This window comes from Centroberyx gerrardi, chromosome 11 (genome assembly GCF_048128805.1).
Source record: "Centroberyx gerrardi isolate f3 chromosome 11, fCenGer3.hap1.cur.20231027, whole genome shotgun sequence".
Taxonomy (NCBI): domain Eukaryota; kingdom Metazoa; phylum Chordata; class Actinopteri; order Beryciformes; family Berycidae; genus Centroberyx; species Centroberyx gerrardi.
The window spans coordinates 28,972,032-28,990,032 of NC_136007.1; the positions used below are offsets into that span (position 1 = coordinate 28,972,032).

Here is an 18,001-nt window from a genome sequence, read left to right on the forward strand (position 1 = left end):
GATGATGGTCTAAATGCTGTTTCAGAGGCTTTTCACCCTGACAAGAACAAATTTCATGGGGAAATACTGAATAGTTGTAATGAGTTGGACTGTTCTGCCAAATTTAAAGATACTGAATATTGACACAATCCAAAAATATTGGTATCGGCCTTCAAAAACCCATATCGGTCGAAGCCTAATTTTAATGCTGAAGCAAGAGAAAAAGAGAAAGACAGCAAGACAGAAAAAAACAGACAGACAGAAAGAGCAAGAGGCAGAAAAAGACACTGAGGTCCAGAGGGGAGTTGGAGGATGATTCTGGGACGGACCGCGCGGCTGACCGAAGACATGGATGGAGGCCGTGGTCAAACGCCACCAGCGGCGGCGATTGCGTCAGATGTTGGTGAGCGTGGTGCAGGTGATGAGGCGCACAGTGAGCGTGCCTGGAAGGTCGTTGTCTTGGCGACTGCCCTTGTCGCGAAGGTGAAGCGTGTGCTGCTCCTGCCGTTCGTTGGGGTCGCTGAACAGGGTCACCTGACCCAGGAAGGAATCCACAATCACATTCTTATTATAAATCTGTCGGCCAATCAGGGGAGGAAGGCGGAGACCCGATAGCAAATGAGGTGGACAGAGAGAGAGGGAGAAAAAACACAAAAGGAAAAAGTCTGAGCAATAGCAGTCACAATATAGATTCCACAGGAGAAAACACAGAAGGGAGAGAGAAATTAAAACTTGATGGAAGGTAGAGGAGGGATACCAAGAAGCACAGAGAGAGTGAGGATAAGAAAAGTGCTGATGTACAGGAGTTTAAGTAATAATAACAAACCTTACTTACATAGCACTCTTCAAAAACAATAAACTTTATATTTAATTTTAAAAAATGCACAAAAAAAATCTAAAAATAGAGGAGTGCAGAGCATAAAAACAGTTAAAATAGAGAAAATAGAAAAGCAAAAAAGGAAATAAAAAAAAAAGATGCTGATTTGGCAAGCCTAATCTCCTTAGGCAGCTCATTCCAAAGTCTACTGTAGGGTCCAGAGACCTCATCAGAAGAGGCCCGGTCACCTTTTGTTTGTAGTCTGGACTTGGAAGTGATCAACAGGCCCAGCGAACTCAGGCATTACCTACCCACAGAGCATCCACAGCTCCGCTCCACTTACTGTGATAAATGATGCAATTTCACAGGTCTGATTGAGTATATCCAACAGTATAATATTACAAACAATAATTCCAATAACAAGTAGATAGGCTTATATTCTCAGAGTAATGGCTGATATAGGGTTCCTAATTGATTGGTTATGGATGTTCAGCAAATCGCCACAACAGCCCCACTCACCGGCGATGTGCACGGTTACGCATATAGGGATGCATGCAGGTGAGAAATGGTTGTTAATATGGCAACATGATTCAGGGGCAGAGAAAAGAAAAATGAAAAAGTGTAGAGATGAAGCCCGGTTTTTGTATGAAGGTAAGTGACGTTACATGCCATATTAAAGGCAGCCTAGTTGCAGCTGCCCCTCCCTTGCCTCCCTCCCTCACCCTAGTCATTCCATCTCTGATGATCAGATGAGGAGAGAGCGGAGGAGGCTCCACTCGGGCAAGGCAGCCAGACGGCATCAACCCTAGGGTGCTAAAAACATGTGCCAATCAGCTGGGCAGACTCTTCCAGCGCCTATTCAAGTATCGGCAAAGGGTGCCACTGCAAAGAGTGCCACAACTGTGCATAGTCCCAATGCCTAATAGGCGGTTATCCCTTCATTCTTCATGACTACAGACCTGTGACACTAACATTACACATCACGAAGACCTTTGAGAGGTTGGTGCTGACCCATCTAGACCCTCTGGGCCTACTCCCACCTGGGTAAAGCTGGCAACATTTGAGAACCATCCTTTTCCCATGTTCCTTTGACACCAGGGACTGAGGGATAGGCTCTGGGAGATGCAGAAGGATGCCCTGATGGTGTCTTGGATCATGGACTATCTCACCAGTAGGCCACAGTTCCACAGCTCTACTGTCCCCCTTCCTGTTCGCTCTTCACACCTCCAATTTCAAATACAACCCCAACTGTGGCCACCTACAGAAGCTCACAGTTTCTGTGATTATAGGTTGTATCAGTGACGAGAAGGATGAGTAAAGGGGCCTGGCTGAGAACTTTGTCACGTGGTGCAAAAAGAATCACCTACAGCCAAATGTCCTACAAGTACCTTGGAATCCACATGGACAACAGACTGGAATGGCCATCCAATACTGAAGCCCTCTACAAGAAGGTGCAAAGCAGTGTGTTCTTCCTTAGGAGGCTTAAGATTGTGTGCTACAGACTTCTGTACATATTCTACTAGTCCGTCGTGGCCAGTGTCATTCTATGCTGCTGTTTGCTGGGCTGGCAGATACACTCAGCGGGATGCATGTAGATTGAACAAGCTGGTCAGGAGAACCAGTTCTGTTGTTGGGTTGAACCTGGACTTGCTGGACGCAAAGGTACAAAAAAGAATGGTAGAAAAACTCATGGACAAAAGCTCCCAAATACTCTACAATGAGTTTTCCGTGATGAGGAGCACCTTCAGCAACCGGTTCATACCACCTGGATATGCCAAGGATCGTTTCAGGGATTCATTTTTCTTCAACACCATCAGACTATACAACAAGGGTGCTAAAGGACTCTTCCCTGCCTCTTTGGACCACCTGTGGACACAAGTGTCAGCACACTTCAGGTGGTGGCTGATAGGTCAACATGCCATCTCTTCCTATGTGTTCATGTGCAGTGTGCCATCATGTGTCACTGTGTCATTATTTCATTGTCAGTGTCAATCTGTCGATATGCCATTATGTGCAGCTGGGGCAACAAGGGCAATGAAGATGTGGATTTACATTATATGCCATATAATTATGTAATATATGGAGCCAGATTTGGTAAATATTTTATATTATGTAGCTTATCGGGGAGGGCATGGAATTTCTTTTGTTTATTCAAATCTTTAGTAAAAATGGATTATTAGACTTCAGTAGTATCGTTTACTGGAATTATTGTTTTGTAGAATTTCTATTGTTTATTGCTTACTGTGACAACTGTTGATTTCTATGGGGGCAGAATTTTTGTGATTACTGTGTCATATGTGTCATATTTTGCTATATTAAGAGGTGGGCTGATTGTATAGGGAGGTGAACACAGCACTTTTATTTTGATTAGCTGTATTATAGCATTTTGTTATGTTGTGTACCGTGTCTTAAGTGTGTGTTGCTTTTTTTATTTTCCCTCTGGGATAAATAAAGTACCTAGCTATCCATCTACCTTTCTAAATGCAATTGGTTTATTCAGTTAAATCTTGCAGACGCTGTATGCAGTCAAGTTAGATATATCAGGACCGTAACAGCGTAACAAGGCCTGAGTAGTCTGCAACTCTGTCACGTGAATGCATTTGTAGTTAGCTTTTCACTTTAGCCTGATAGCATCGTCCAGAGGGATTTATTGTGGAAAATCTACGCTTACTGCTGCAGGTTGTAAGCTTTCAGGAAATCACCGGTCTCATGAGATGTTTGTTTGGGCATATGTCGTCTCCGACAGTGTAGACAGCTACAGTATCATTTTTTGTTGTGATACATGAAAATGAAAGCTGCTGTCATAACAAATTACAAGTAGAGGTTAAGTAAGTAAGATGCTAGTGCAAACACCTGCACAAAGACTACAGTATAATGCTGTAGTACATTAAAAACAATGGCGTGGTGTTGGACTGAAACACAATATAACTTGTTTATGTTTTACAGTTATAAATTCAGTACCAAGTGCCCTCAGATGGGCAACAGCCGTGCATGTTCAGATCAGCAAGTATTAGCACTCAGCCACAGTGGGGTGGGTTGTGGTGTTAGAGGTTGACAGCTCACCTCGATGTGAATGCCCTCCTTGGGTTTCTTGCGGTAGAACAGGCCTTTGACGTCAAAGTTCGGGCACCGTGTGTCCTTATGAACTGGCGAACGCACCCTCTCTCCTTCACAGGTGATGATCACATATGGATCTGAGGCTGTGGGAAGAAGGCTTTAAATCACTACATTGTGCTGATAATTGACATACTGGCCCATATTCATAAGACTCAGTGGTAACAGCATTGCATAACGTGAAATCTGTGCCGCAGTAATTTGAGGTGATTCATAAAGTTACCGTGGCGGTGGCTACAGCTGCAGAGACACTATTGTCTGCGGTGGCCCAGGCGAAAGCCAATCAGAATCGATATGTAAATGAAGTGTTGCATATTAAACACCCCCTTGATCATCCATGTGCAAGCACAATGAATCGCATTTGTCAGAAAGGCAAAGAAAGCTGTTCACCAACGGAACTCCGTATATTAAGAGAAGAAGTTGTTTCACACAATGCTAAATTTATTAACCACTAACACCTGTTTCCAAGGACAGACACACTGACAAATCATAGGTTTTAGAGATATTTTGTTAAGTAATTAAAGTGTAACATCTAAATGTGGACAATCATAAGTTGGAACTACACCACCTTGCCAGAGCAAGTAATATTTTTTGCGCAGTGGTGTGCTTTTATGAATCTCTTACGGGACATGCAAATGATCAGAAGCAGGCAGTGGTGCCAAAATAGCAGAAATGGTAAAACTGAGGCCGTAAACCTTGCTTATGAATAGGGAAAATGCAGCACCAGTCTTACCCACTACCGTGCTGTTAATCCTGCTGATGAGTTTTAGAAATATGGGCCAGTGTGTTTAGTATGTGTGTATCTATGTATATGTTTACGAATAACGCATGTCAGTATCAGCTTATTTGGGTTGATTAGGTGAAGAGTTCATTTCCAAAACAGTATACTGTAGATCCATTTTGGAAAAAATAATCACCTGCGGTTCATTCAATGTCATAGTGTGTCAAATACAGAGGATCCTTTTTGCAGACATGTTATCATTTTGTCACCAAGGACTTAAGATAGGCACTATTCTTTAAAAAGCATCACAACTTGCTTTCATTTTGTGCCATCAATCATGTTGTAAGAGTAGGCGGAACTTTTTTCAAATGGTGGAGATCTCATTTTGGAATAAAACTCTTCACCTGCACTACATACATTTCAACCGATTCTCTGACCAGCTGACAATCTGTTCCCACAGCAAAGGAATCTAAAGATTAAAGGTGGATCAAGGGTAAAAGAGAGGGTTATGCACACACTGTAAGAGAGTTAAGGGAGTGAGTATACTGCAGACTAGAAGTAGGTAAATAACTAGTCATTCACATTCACTAGGTGGTGCTGTAGTACCTCGTGCTTTGGTCAGGTGCCTTTTCCTATTGGGATTGAGGCAGTGTAGCTCTGTGGGTGGTCAAAGGAGTTTACAGTGCTTTACAAGATAGGGACACGACCATTAACATCTGAACACAATGCACACTCTAAGACAAGCCAAGATACAGCTGCTGAGCAGACTTTCGCTGTGCAGTTCAGAGCATCCTAACAGGAAACGCACACATCCCTCATATTTTCTCCACTCCTTTCAATGCTTTCGTCTATCTGTTCTGTAGACCTCCTCTATCCACTGTGTCTAGCGGTCCTACCTCCATTGGAGTCCTGTCCCTGCAGTCCCTCAGCGTTCAGTACGTGGACCTGAGTGACCAGCTGAGGGTAGCCACACATCCCCGTCCAGCATGTCTGGGGAGGCTCGTCCAGAGTCAACTCTCTGGTAGAGGAACAATACACATGAAGTTTAGCCACCCTGCACTGATGCTACATCACATAAAGTAGCCATTGAAGTTATTGATTTCCCTTATTAAATCTACACCAATCACAATGGAATGACGGAGTATATGAAGGAAGGAGTATATGTAGATAAAGATAAGCAGATGAGTTAAGAGTTTTTAAGCTTTGAGACAATTGAGATGTGGACTGAGCAAAAGGGGCTGCAAATCAATATCAGGAAGACATCCCTAGTATTTTGTACATCAGTGTATTGTAACACAATACTCTACTAAATTCCCTGTGCCTTCCGAGGGCTTGGAAAAAAACGATGTATTGGATTTTGATACAAAGGTCAGCACAAAAACAACAAGGCAACAGTGAACATGTTATCCCCCATGAATAATGCTTTGAACCCTTGGGCCAATCAATATATGTAGTTTAGGGATGTGTTTTCAAACCTATAGTTCATTCTCTTTAGTCCTAATCAGGGGACAGGTTACTTTGTTGCATTTAGGCATTGGTTCAGTTATGTTTCACATGACATTTCGAGCAAACCATCATTTATCAACAAATGCCATGTGGGAGCAATCATTTCCTTCACTGGTCAGAAATTTGGTGCGGGATCTTTCTTCTGGGGTAAAGTATGGAGATCAAACAGTCTCATAAGGAGGCAAAAACAAATGTCACACGACTCAGGAATAGGTATGTCAGACACCACACCACAAAAAACACTATATAATGAATGCAGAGTGATTTGCAACTGTAACCCACCATTTGAAAAAGTGTAAAGTGATCTAATCCCTGTGAATCGCCAAGGAATCCACAATTGCTAGGGTTTGAACGTTTAAACTTTTATGCTTTTACTTTGAAGGTTGAACGGCCAGAAGTGACTTTGGCTTAAGCTTAAGGTATGCAAATGGTCAATAATCGTGTGGCATTTGTTTTTGCCTCCTTATGAGACTGTTTGATCTCCATAGTAAACTAACATTGAGCATCAGCTGTGTTGGCTGTGATCCGACCCAACTAATGCACAGTACTTCATGTAGTTGGGTGAGATCGCTCCAAATAAAGCGCTCCTGGGTCGGTTTGGAAGCGTACTGAGAAACCACCCTTTTAACAAGGTCTTGTGCGATTGGCACCCAAGTGCGATTGTGTTCTCATATGCCCAAACAAACCAAAGAGGAAGCCGCTCAAAATAGCTGCTCTAAACGAACTCAGCCTCCTATGCTGTGGTCCAGGTTTGGTGTTGAAAAGCCAAATAATGAAAAAGCCTTAGGGGAAGAACTGTTTTTCAAGAAATTCAATAAGTAAAAAAAAATCCAATATGGCATAGAATAGTGGTCCTGAAGGGAAACTTGAAGAGCAAGGACAGCCGGATATGTGCGCCAAATTTCACGTTGATCAAACTTCTGGTGTGGGAGATATGGAGTGTTAAAGGAATAGTTCACCCAAAAATGAAAATTCAGTCATTATCTACTCTCCTACCCTCATGCCAGTTGAAACAGGTGAAGTTTGTTAGTCCCCAAAGATCGGTCCCCAAAGACTTCATCAGGGTGAGTAGATAATGACTTAATTTTCACGTTGGGTGAACTATTCCTTTAACATTTTTCATTTTGACCTGTAATTGTAGCATCCCCGACCCTTTGGCCAATCACTATACATTTGTGAATGCAGAAATGCAGAGGCAAGATGCGTCATTCACCCAAGTTCTGGCAAATTTGGACCAGTAGTGTTCTGTAATACAACATCGGCCTAGTGGCGAGATTACAAGCCCAATTTATTGCATGTCTTGAATATATTCTGTCATAGCTATACAATCATTTAAGCGGTCGGCTTTACTTGCAGTCTGAAGGCACATCAGTAAAGACACGGAGCAGGAAGTCGCCCTGCTGCCCGGGGTCGAAGGTGGTGGGAATGATGACGTAGCGGCCCTCCTTCAGCTCCTTCCTGAGGAAGACACACCGCGAGTTGATATAGATGGAGCCCGCCACTTTCTGCTGGGCTGAGTGCATACGGTACTTCCGGTTGAGCTCCACCTGCAGCATGAGAAGGCAACATTATAAGATATTATAGATATGCTGGGGCAGTCACTATCGCAGAAAGCATCCGTGTGTGGCAAGGTCTTTGTATGTTTCTTGATGTGTGTGTGTGTGTGTGTGTGTGTGTGTGTTTATACCCGGTGAATGTCGAAGCCTATGGCCAGGTTTTCCCCTTTGCCCTCTTTGGGCGTGGCTCTCTTCTCTTTCTGCTGCAGGCAGATCAGCACCTCGTCCTCCACCTTCTTCACGTCAAACACGTACTGGGGAAAGGAAGGAGGACACGATATAACACTCCAACTCTGATCACACACCCCTCTCTCTCTCACACACACACGCACACACACACACACACAGACTAACCTGGGGGTTCTGCAAGAAGGTGGCCTTGTGGTTGATGCAGCCTCCGGACCGGTTGCGAAGAGGGTCCTGGCGGTGGACCCAGGAGCCCCTCATCACCTCCTCCTCCCAGGTCTTGTGGATGCTCAGGTAGGAGGTGTTGATGAGGCGGCACAAGATCAGGTCGGTGAAGTACTGGCAGAAGTCGTCGAACGTCATCCTGCAGGAGGGCAGGAGAAGGACAGGAGAGAAGATACTGGAGAGAGTGGACACCGACTGGAGGGGAAATCTCGGAGGGAAGACCTCGAATAGTGCAAATGAGGGGAAAAAAAATAGAGGAAATGAGATAAGGGACAGAGGGAAGTGTTACATGTTAAAGGGGAACTGGGATTTGTGGCGACGACGTGGAAGGAGATTAGGTTTGGACCGATATGGGTTTTTGAAAGCCAACACCAATATTTTGGGGGAGTGATGCTGCTGATATCTTAAATTTGAGCATTTTCACACCAAAATTCCCAAGAAATTTCAAGCATAGTGTTTCCCCCAGAATTGTATTCTTGTCAGGGTGGAAAAGACTCTTTAACTGGTATAGTATTAATCAATTATACAACAAATATGTAATCAATCAAACTGTATCATATCTTTAAAAAAGGCCAATAGCAGTCTATACCGGTCTAACCCTAATTGAGATGATTTAAGGAACAGCAAAATGGCCGGAACGGTTATGGCTCTCACCAGAACTCGCCGTCGTCCTGCACGGTGACGCCCAGCTTTTCTCTCTCGCTCTTGCTCACCTTCTTCCACTCCTCCGAACTGCAGTGAACACATCCACTTAAACGTTATCATTTGATATAGAACCAAACAGTGAAATAACTTCAACAACACTCAAGCCTGAGTTCTACTTTTCATGCCAGGAATTTGTCAGAGTAGTAGCATCACATTTTTTTTTTTGGAATGAAATTCTTCAAATGTTATATCAACTGAGACAGGGATCGGACTAATGAGCGCCGCTGGGTTAAAGTGTCAGTTGAAGAAAAAAAAAAAACCTTCTGCATGTGTGTTTATTACTGTGAATCACACTTAAACATCGAGGGTCATTCTGTATTCACTGCTCAAGGGAAACACAAGCATTTCCTGGCCACATTAGCTCGGTGTTTATGGCTCTGTGTTTATGATTCACTGACAAGCCTCCGCATCTTGACAGTCTGTCAGAAGCCATTTACAGTAACAGTTTTTATCAAACCGTAAATAAATTATTCAGTCAGAGTGAGCGAATGCTTGAGAAAGAGAGAGAGAGAGAGCGAGAGAGAGAGAAGAGAACTCACTTCTCTTTAATAACATCTCTCTCTCTTTCTCATCAAAAATTCAGGCTCCATTATGATCCAGCCTCGCCACCTCTCTGTTTGTTTCGCCGAGCCTGGTGACTAACAACTTAGAGACACGCAGAGATGGAGTCTTGCGGCATCCAACTTCATTCCGGCCTCATCTATTCTCTTCCAGGGTGCAGCGGGAATGGAGGGAGTAAAGGAGAGAGTAATGAAGGAGAGGGGTATTGGAACGAGACGGTCTGTTCTGCGGAGGAAAGATCGCTCTGTCCACCTGATTAAATGGCCACTCGCACAAACCTGTCACTCTGATTCACCCAGACGTTTGAATTCAGCCCATTTGGATGCCGCGGGAGTGTACTGGGCATGATGGTATCTGAACTGCACTGCGCTGTCTGGTATCGCTCTCTACAAACAAACAATGCTCTAAAAGGGCCGGATTCATCGAGTGAAGGAAAGCAACGTTTTTGCTCGCTCTTTGGCCCATTACCTTGATTGCATCTCTATTTTTCATTTTCCACAGGACATTTCCCATTGTGCGGCTTTGTTGTTGTCTATGTCACGGGGACAATGGATCGCTCTCCGTTCGTACATTTGTTGCTTTTGTTTGTTTGTTCATTCGTCACACGCAATATCTTGATCCAATTTTAAAGAAACCAGCGGGGGGGAATGATCTCACCGCTGTGTTCTGGCATTTTCAAAATTAAACTGATTGGTCCGAGAGAGGTTCTACAATTACAGGTCAAAACAAGGTGACACATAGTTGTATTGCCTTATTGAGTTTTAACCCATCTCTAGAAACGTTCCGCTTCTGACCTTCCTAGATCGGTGGTGTCTGAGATATTGCATATGACAGATGAGGAGGATGAAGATGGAGAAGGATCCATGAGCCTCCGTGAAACACGACAATCTGTATTGTCCTCTTTTCCTCATGGTTCGGGTTTAGAGGCCCGCAGGTGGAACTATTGTGTTTACCTGTCGCTCCAGGGGCCGCTCCACTCCTTCTCCCCCCAGGGGTTCCTCATGCGGATCATGTGCAGCTTCTCCGATTTGAAGAAGGCCAGCAGCCCGTGACCCAGTCGCACTTTCCGTACATCCGTCACGGCGTAGGCGTGGCCTTTCACCAAGCCGCAGTCCAGCCGCGCCTCCATGTCCTCCACCGTGGTTGCCTGGGGAACCGCAAAAGAGGTGACGCTATTGTGGTTGTCAGGGAAACCGTGAAACAGTTGTTATGGCTGCCGGGGAAACCATAAAACAGGGAGGCTGTTATGGTTGCCTGGGATACCGCAAACAGGGAGGTTTTCGTGGTTGCCTGGGAACCGCGTACAGGGAGATTTTTGTGGTTGCCCGGGAAGCAACACACACGGACGTTTCTGTGGTTGCCCGGGAAACCGCACACATTGAGAATTTGGCAGTTGCCTGGGGAACCACATGCCGGGAGGTTTTCGTAGTTGCCTCGGAAACCACACACGGCGAGGTTTTTGTGGTGTGTTTTCGTGGTCGCCTGGGGAACCACACACACAGAGGCTTTTCGGTGGGTGTATGTGATTCGAGAACAAATGAGAGTGATGCGACACTTTAAAATACTTGCAATGCACCACTTGTGCATCGAAAGCTGAGAAAAGTAAGAGAAAAAGAGAGAGAGTCATCAGGCTGTCTTATCAGAAAATTGGTTCTTCGATCCAATAATTATGTGTTGAACGCACTTTGCTTCTATGTGACACTTTTCATTGCAGATCTCATATAGTATTCTCCTGGCTACAACTAAGAGCCTGATTAATATGACATACAGACAGTCAGGTAGACAGACAAGACAAATAGATGCTGCTACTTTCTGGCATGCTAAGCAAGGCGGCTGTCCAAATATGGGCTTTGAGAAGGAATATTGAGCATTCCCTGAGTTTTCACCTGACTAGTGTTGGGGAATGAGGAAGGAGAGCAAAGAAAAGAGAAAAAAAGGTTGGTCTTCGAAACAGATAACCCCACAACAAAAAGAGAACAGAGGGACCAATAACCAAACAACCATGGCAGTGAGGGTCAGGCCAACAAAGAATATCTCCTCACCCTCCTGTCTCAGGTTGTGCCGGGTCAAAGCTATAGTGCCCAGACAGCAGATGTAACACGTATTCCTGTGTTCCCAGAATGATAATGTATGATGGAGAAATGCTAGCTATAGTAATAAGAGCTACGAAGGAAGGTAGAAAAGGTATTTTTAGGGTACTTGGCATGTTGGCTGTGCTCTCTGCACTCTCGCTGTTGAATACCGGATTCTCCAGGCTGAAACCTCATGAATATAAAGGAGCCACGTCACTTAAGAGCTGAGGTGCACTTAATTTGGAATCACAATAGAGAATTGTGAATTGGTTGATGCCGGAGCTGGTAGTCTAGGAATGGACCATCATGACACAGGAGACAAAGGGTGAGTGAAATTCATACGAATGTGTTAAGGTACTTTGATTAATAATATCTAGGTAATTACTAGACAGATGGACAACAGACTGATGGATGGATGGCCATGGACACTGCATTCAAAAACCTTGAGCAATGCCAATGGACCAAATGAGAGACCATGTTGGAGAATAAGACAGAAGGGCATACACTTGATTTCTGAACAAGTAGATATGAATTCACAAAAGAGAGAGACAAAAGAAACACATTGCAGGCGAGTCCTGTGTAACTTTGCCTCGAATCATTTAGCAAGCATTCTATTGTAATAATGCATTTTCTTCTTTCTTTCTGGCTGCAGTGTGTTCCCAAACCAACAGCTGTAACAGACACTCCCGACGGGGGAGCACAAGCTGAAATGTTAGAATAATAATCAAATAAGTTAATTTTTAGCCAGCATGAAGCTGCACACCTAGTGCACCCCTGAGGTGGGTGTAAAGCAGTGCTTCTTAATCATGTGCCGTCAATGCCTAAGAGACCAGAAAAGAGGAACTCATCAGCGAAGTAAAGCTGCTGTAGTCTTTGGTTGGAATGAAAACCTGCAGCCTCTTAGGCCTTGATGGCACATGGTTGAGAAACACTGGTATGGTATTGGGGTGGCTTAAGATTTAGAATAAAATGTAATAATAAAATGTAAAGTAATTTCAAGACATTGGACATGCCCTGATGAAGACCTAGATACAGTTGAAAAGCGTCGGCAGCTATTTTAACTTTCAGGACCTCAGCATTCAAATGAGAGCAGTCCAAAAGGCATCTTCCAGGCAGTATCTGAGTACTCTTCGCTCACCCTAATAGAGCAGCTGATGAGACCGTCTCTGTTGTGGACTTTGAGTACTCTTTCAAACAGCTGGTTGCGTGCCGCCTCATCCGTGGCCATCTGGCCCTCCAGCAAGTCCACGGGCTCTGAAACGCCGCCCGTGAAGTCCACCAGCGCATCAGCTGTGTTGCCCCCGTCCAAAGCCTCGTAGCAGCCATACACCCTGCAGGGAGAGGAGGAGGCGTCTGGTTACTGGTACCCACAGGCAGGATCACTGATCTGGTCTTTATGATCCCTCCATGCTTAGGAGGTGACATTTACAGCCGCCTCCCAAAGAGAGAAACATATGGATATACACATATACGCATGGTACTGTACAACCTGCAGGTCTTAATGAAGATCATCACATTTCTTTTGGGCTTCTTTATTCTTGACTGTTGACTGGACTGCACTGCAATGTAAATATTGAGTATACTTATTTCTATTCATATCCATATCTACTGTAAATGCTGCAATTAGGTCTATGGTGCATTTTTATGCTAGCGTTTTTGTATTATCATCATTGAGTCAGTGATCTATTGTCTGCATGCTGATATAGACGTGTATTCAACCCATGTTGACTTTTTAAGCGTATTTTGCAACAGCCTTGTGCTAGTTGCGCAAGATTTAATCAAGGTAGCCACATTGGATGAGGTGTGCGTTAATTGCACAGCGCTTTGAAAATGCGCACCACATGAGGCTGCAGATGGAATGACATACCGGTCCTGCCGCCTTCAGATGGCTGTACGGATTTAATCAACCGAAAGGGACGGCCCTCATACATCCAACAAGCAGTTGTGGGTGACAGATATTGGTAAGAATCACCGTTTAATCTATCCAAGCACAGACTCTGCCTTAAAATTGTATTGTTGATGTCCAAGTAAACGCGTCTAGTGGTTGAGGAATTTCTATCAAAGTGAAACAGGCAAGCATAACACACATAAAAGTGATTTACGTGATTTTGGAGAGCTCTATGTGGGTGCGTCTCCATCAACTAAACCCATGAAAACAGCACAGAACGGCTGCATCTGTGTTAAAACATGGTCTAAGGAGGTGGGGGCGCAAGTGTATTTTTGGACCCCATAATTGCGCTGCGCCACCCGATTTGTATCGACACTCGCCCCTAGTGCACTCCCCGCCCATTTTGGCACAAGTGATGTCATTGGTCTCTGAGGATGACGATTATGAGAGGCATATTAAAATATACTGTATGTCATGCCTTTGTCATACATGTCAACATTGTTACTGTTGTATTATTATAGTGACCACTATCTAGATAATACATGTTGTATTTTGATCAGTTTCTATTGCCATTCTTATTGTTCTATTGTCATTCTTTTAGCATTTTATCATTTTTACCTGCTTTGGTAGCACGTCAAAAGTTATACCAATAATGCCTGTTGCATTGAATTGATGAAAAATGGACACTAGGCTAATATCATTAATGTTTCATAGTTTCAACTTTGAGGAGGGAGAGGGGTAAAATCACGAAATCCACGATTATTCTGCTGTCTTTCATCTCTATAATTGGAGCTGTGTATTTTCTGGCACCGATACTAACTTGGCATAGGCCTTCTCCACCAGGGCACTCCAGAACTCGTTGCTGTCGTCTGAGTGGCAGTAGACCAGCTGGTTATCCACTGTGGGCAGCCGGTCGTCGATCACCACGTCCACCCATTCGCCAAAACGCCAGAAGCGGAAGTGGAAAATCCCAGCGTAGGAGTCGGGCTTCTCCGAGTCCCACTCCTGCTCCTTCCAGTCGGGAATGACCTGCCGAACGGGAAGGGGAGGGCGGGGGGAGGAGGGAAATAGTAAGGTAGGATGAGCAGAAGGCGAATAAGCCAAACAAGCAGCCATCGGGCCCGCGGATCATAAATAATGTCAAGGTGGAGCGGCCGGCGACAGCGCTCCCCCATGTCTGCTGATGCATTCAGGATTAGGGGACAAATTTATCACCTTGGCTCTTCCAGTCATAAATCCAGCAGTAACAGGACATAGGTGAGAGGGAATAACTGGCTGACTGACTGCCTGCCTGCACTTTGGGCTCTGAAGGAACCCCTTGAACCCGGCCTCCCTCTCTCCACAACAGAGGTGAAAAAGGAACAGCATATTCACACACAATGGTATCAGAAATTGGTTAGTTAGATCAGACCCATCATCAAAAAAGAAGCAAAATGGGCAGAGCATACTATGCACACAAAATAGACAGTAAGAGAAGTATGAATAACTTATGTTATTCCAACAGTACGTCTCAAGACTGTCCAGAATGTCCAGAATGTCCCTCAGCAATTTTTGATTTTGACTTGATGGACTCATATGTATATATTTACAATATTCATTCACACATTTTAATTAATAGCTTTACAGACTGTTTTCTAAAACATGTCAACCCTATCAACCCTTCAAGCTTGTATCAGCCACACAGGGACACATGGCATGCATGTAGTGAAGGTTTACATGCATTTATTAACTAACTTTTTAAAATTTCAAAAGATTCAAAAACAAGACAAAATAGAGCTGGGAAAACTTGCTTTCCTTCTCACTGTTGTTTCTCCTAATGATATCACCTCCTGAAAATCATATCCATTATTTTATAGGCGTGTTTCATTAGAGTTGCAGGGTTGACATTAGATTTAGGGACACAAATGTATTTTGTAATATTTTTTCTAATTAAGAATGCATTATTATGAGACAGAAGACAACTAAGGCAATACAATTTACAACTGTTACATTACTTGTAGATTAGTTTCAATTCTATTAGAAATTGGATGAACATACTTGTGGGTACACTGAAAAATGGTGGTTCTAATAAACAAAATACACTCTCAGGTAATACAAATTGTGCTGTATTAAAAGAAATATGTAATTTTGAATGTAGCGTTGGTAAAACATTTTACACAAATTATACTGAAATATGTCAGAGGGACTTAAAATGCACCGATTTGGAGGAATGACTAATATGTTTTTGTGATGACTCAAATGCTTTAAGAGCCCATACAAGATCAGAGAGAATCCATTCAAGACACACTTACTCATTACTTATTATAAATAAAAATGGCAAACTGTGTTTAAGAGGGTTTTTGAAGTGCCACTAGCACAGCTGGACTATGGTCCAACTGTGATTCCATGTTGCAGCAGAGCGCCCAACTAAGAGGCTACACGAGGAAGCGCACCTGTTATACATTTTACATTGGTGAGACATCCATCAGTATAAATAAGACGAGTCGTGATAAAAACTGTACATAATGAAAGTCTCTGCAGAGTGGAGAGGCTAAATTGGAATCAAATGAATCAGTGTTGTAGCGGTCGTCCTTGGAGACGGCGAGGAGCGCGGACTAAACGGCCTTAGCGGTTCTTGTCAAGTGGCTCTGCGGGAGGCGGCGTTCTGCTGATAGAGGGACTTCGGCCTCTCCAGAGGGCCGGCTATGTGAAGTAGCGACAGCTCCTTTAAAAACACGAGAGGAGGAGGGGGGGAGAAAGAAAAAAAAACAAAGCACTGCACCACAGACACCTCGGAGTCATTTTGTAATCCTTCGGGAGGCAGTCTCTCTTGCACCCCACCCCGCTATTGCTTACACTCTGAGACTCTGTACTGTGGAGAGCGAGAAAGCAAAGGGGTCTATCTGTCTCAGCTTTCATCCAGGGCCCAATGAGGCTCTATAATAACAGAACTCGGGTAGGTGAGCGCACTGGCTGACCCGACACACAAGTGGAAGGCGCCTTGGCTGACAGCTTCCCCCGCAGTCTGTTAAGCGCAGACCAATGGGAGTAAGGAGGCATTCCCCTCACTCCCTCCTCCTCCTCCCCCTCACCTGTCTTAAGAGTCCGACTCCAATGTAAAAAGGGACTTCCTTGCTCTAACGACACATCCTTGTTATTTCACATTTGCACTGCCTCTCATGCAAGCCACTGGGCACCGGGCACTTTTGCCTTTGGTGACACTTCACGTCAGCTATGCAGAATGCATAACAGGCGAGGATCTGTAATCAAGCGAAGAACCTGAGATAAACAAATATGTGGCAAACACTGCTGTGCACAGTTCCCCGAGGGCAATCCCCACGCTGCAGCAGCAAATGTCATTAGATCTGGTTGCCTAGCACCTCTGCTCATCGGCACCTCTGTGCAAAACCCACCCTCGTTTTAGGTTGTTGGGTTGTATGTGCATATGGATGCTACGCACACATGCACACAGACACGCAGTAAAGAGCACAGAGAGTGCTACAGGAGTGCTACAGACTGAGAGGGAGGCAGAGACAGTGGTAAGTGAAGAGAGATCAAGAAGCGGTACCTATACGTGGTCGTGCCTCACTTAGCTAGTCTGTGAAGTCTGCAAAGAAAGGAGAGAGAAGAGTAAGTGAACAGGGAGGAGGTGGAAGCCAAGACACTCGGTCTCGACACAGCCGCTGATCTAATCCAGCCTTGCATTTGCTATCGACCTATTAGCCTGCTGAAGTGCGACGTCCAAGCATGTCTGCCGAGTTGCAGCTGCCCTTCCGGCCGGACCCCCAGCTGACGGAGGTGATGCGCCTGCGGGTGCAGTCCCTGCAGCAGCGAGGCCAGAGGCGGCAGGAGGGCGAGCGCCTGCTGCGGCCCGACGAGGCCGTCTACCGGCTGGACTTCTCCCAACAGTCCCTCCAATTCTCGCACTGGGCGGTGCGGCTGGCGCAGCGGGGGCGCCTCACCGTCACAGCCACCTCGCAGCTCTGGACGCCCGACCTGACCCACCTGATGACCCGTCAACTGCTGGAGCCCGCCGGGGTTTTCTGGAGGGCCCAGGGCGACGCCGGCGATGCGGCCGTCCACTGCTACGAGGCTGACGCCCAAGAGTTTGGTGAGAGGATCGCCGAGCTGGCCAAGGTGAGGAAGGTGATGTACTTCCTGTTTGCATTTGAGGAAGGCTGCAGCCCCGCGAGCGTCGACTGCTCCATCACCTTCACAGTGGATAGTTGAGACTTGGGTATCAATAACTGGAAAGATACTCGCTGACAATTCATGCTTCACCTGACTGTGACTGTACTTGTTCTGAGCTAATGTGCTTTCGGCTGGGTATGTGTAGTAAGTTTTAGGTTAAAACTGCATTTATTGTAGGGATGGCTCCCATTCCAGCGTCAGCAAAAGACTGTTACAGAGGAGGAAGCCCAGCCTGCCATGATATGTGACATCATGTATGGGCTCAAGAAGGGACAGTAGGCTACACTAACTCTCTATCCTTCTCTTTATCCTTTTGCAACACAACTTATCGCACTTACAAAAACATTATTTACAACTGGTACTAGGACTTGCTGATCTGGACAAATGTTTAATTTATTTGCTACTATGATGTTGGGCATAATACAGATAAATATTCTTCAAGAAGCAAAGGTGCTCAACAATATACTGTGTAACAACTTTATCATGAGTTATTTATCCAGT

The 18,001-nt window shown here is 44.8% G+C and overlaps 2 protein-coding genes across 3 annotated transcripts in view; one reads left to right on the forward strand and one right to left on the reverse strand.

The window, feature by feature from the left end:
* Positions 1–372: 372 nt before the first annotated feature.
* capn5b (calpain 5b) overlaps positions 373–18,001 on the reverse strand; it is a 28,861-nt gene continuing 11,232 nt past the window's right edge. For both annotated transcript variants that reach the window (XM_071905226.2, XM_071905225.2), the window contains 10 exons: positions 14,151–14,359; positions 12,581–12,773; positions 10,324–10,517; positions 8,759–8,836; positions 8,048–8,243; positions 7,825–7,947; positions 7,488–7,684; positions 5,528–5,649; positions 3,860–3,990; positions 373–555 (listed from right to left, as the gene is read on the reverse strand). In XM_071905226.2, the coding sequence (XP_071761327.1) occupies positions 373–555; positions 3,860–3,990; positions 5,528–5,649; positions 7,488–7,684; positions 7,825–7,947; positions 8,048–8,243; positions 8,759–8,836; positions 10,324–10,517; positions 12,581–12,773; positions 14,151–14,359 (1,626 nt within the window). The remainder of the gene's footprint in view (positions 556–3,859; positions 3,991–5,527; positions 5,650–7,487; positions 7,685–7,824; positions 7,948–8,047; positions 8,244–8,758; positions 8,837–10,323; positions 10,518–12,580; positions 12,774–14,150; positions 14,360–18,001) is intronic.
* ompb (olfactory marker protein b) lies at positions 17,057–17,539 on the forward strand. Its single transcript, XM_071905227.2, has one exon. The coding sequence runs from the start codon at positions 17,057–17,059 to the stop codon at positions 17,537–17,539; it is 483 nt and encodes a 160-aa protein (XP_071761328.1).

Coding starts and splice junctions, on each gene's coding strand:
- ompb (XM_071905227.2), top strand. CDS start 17,057: ATGTCTGCCGAGTTGCAGCTGCCCTTCCGGCCGGACCCCCAGCTGACG.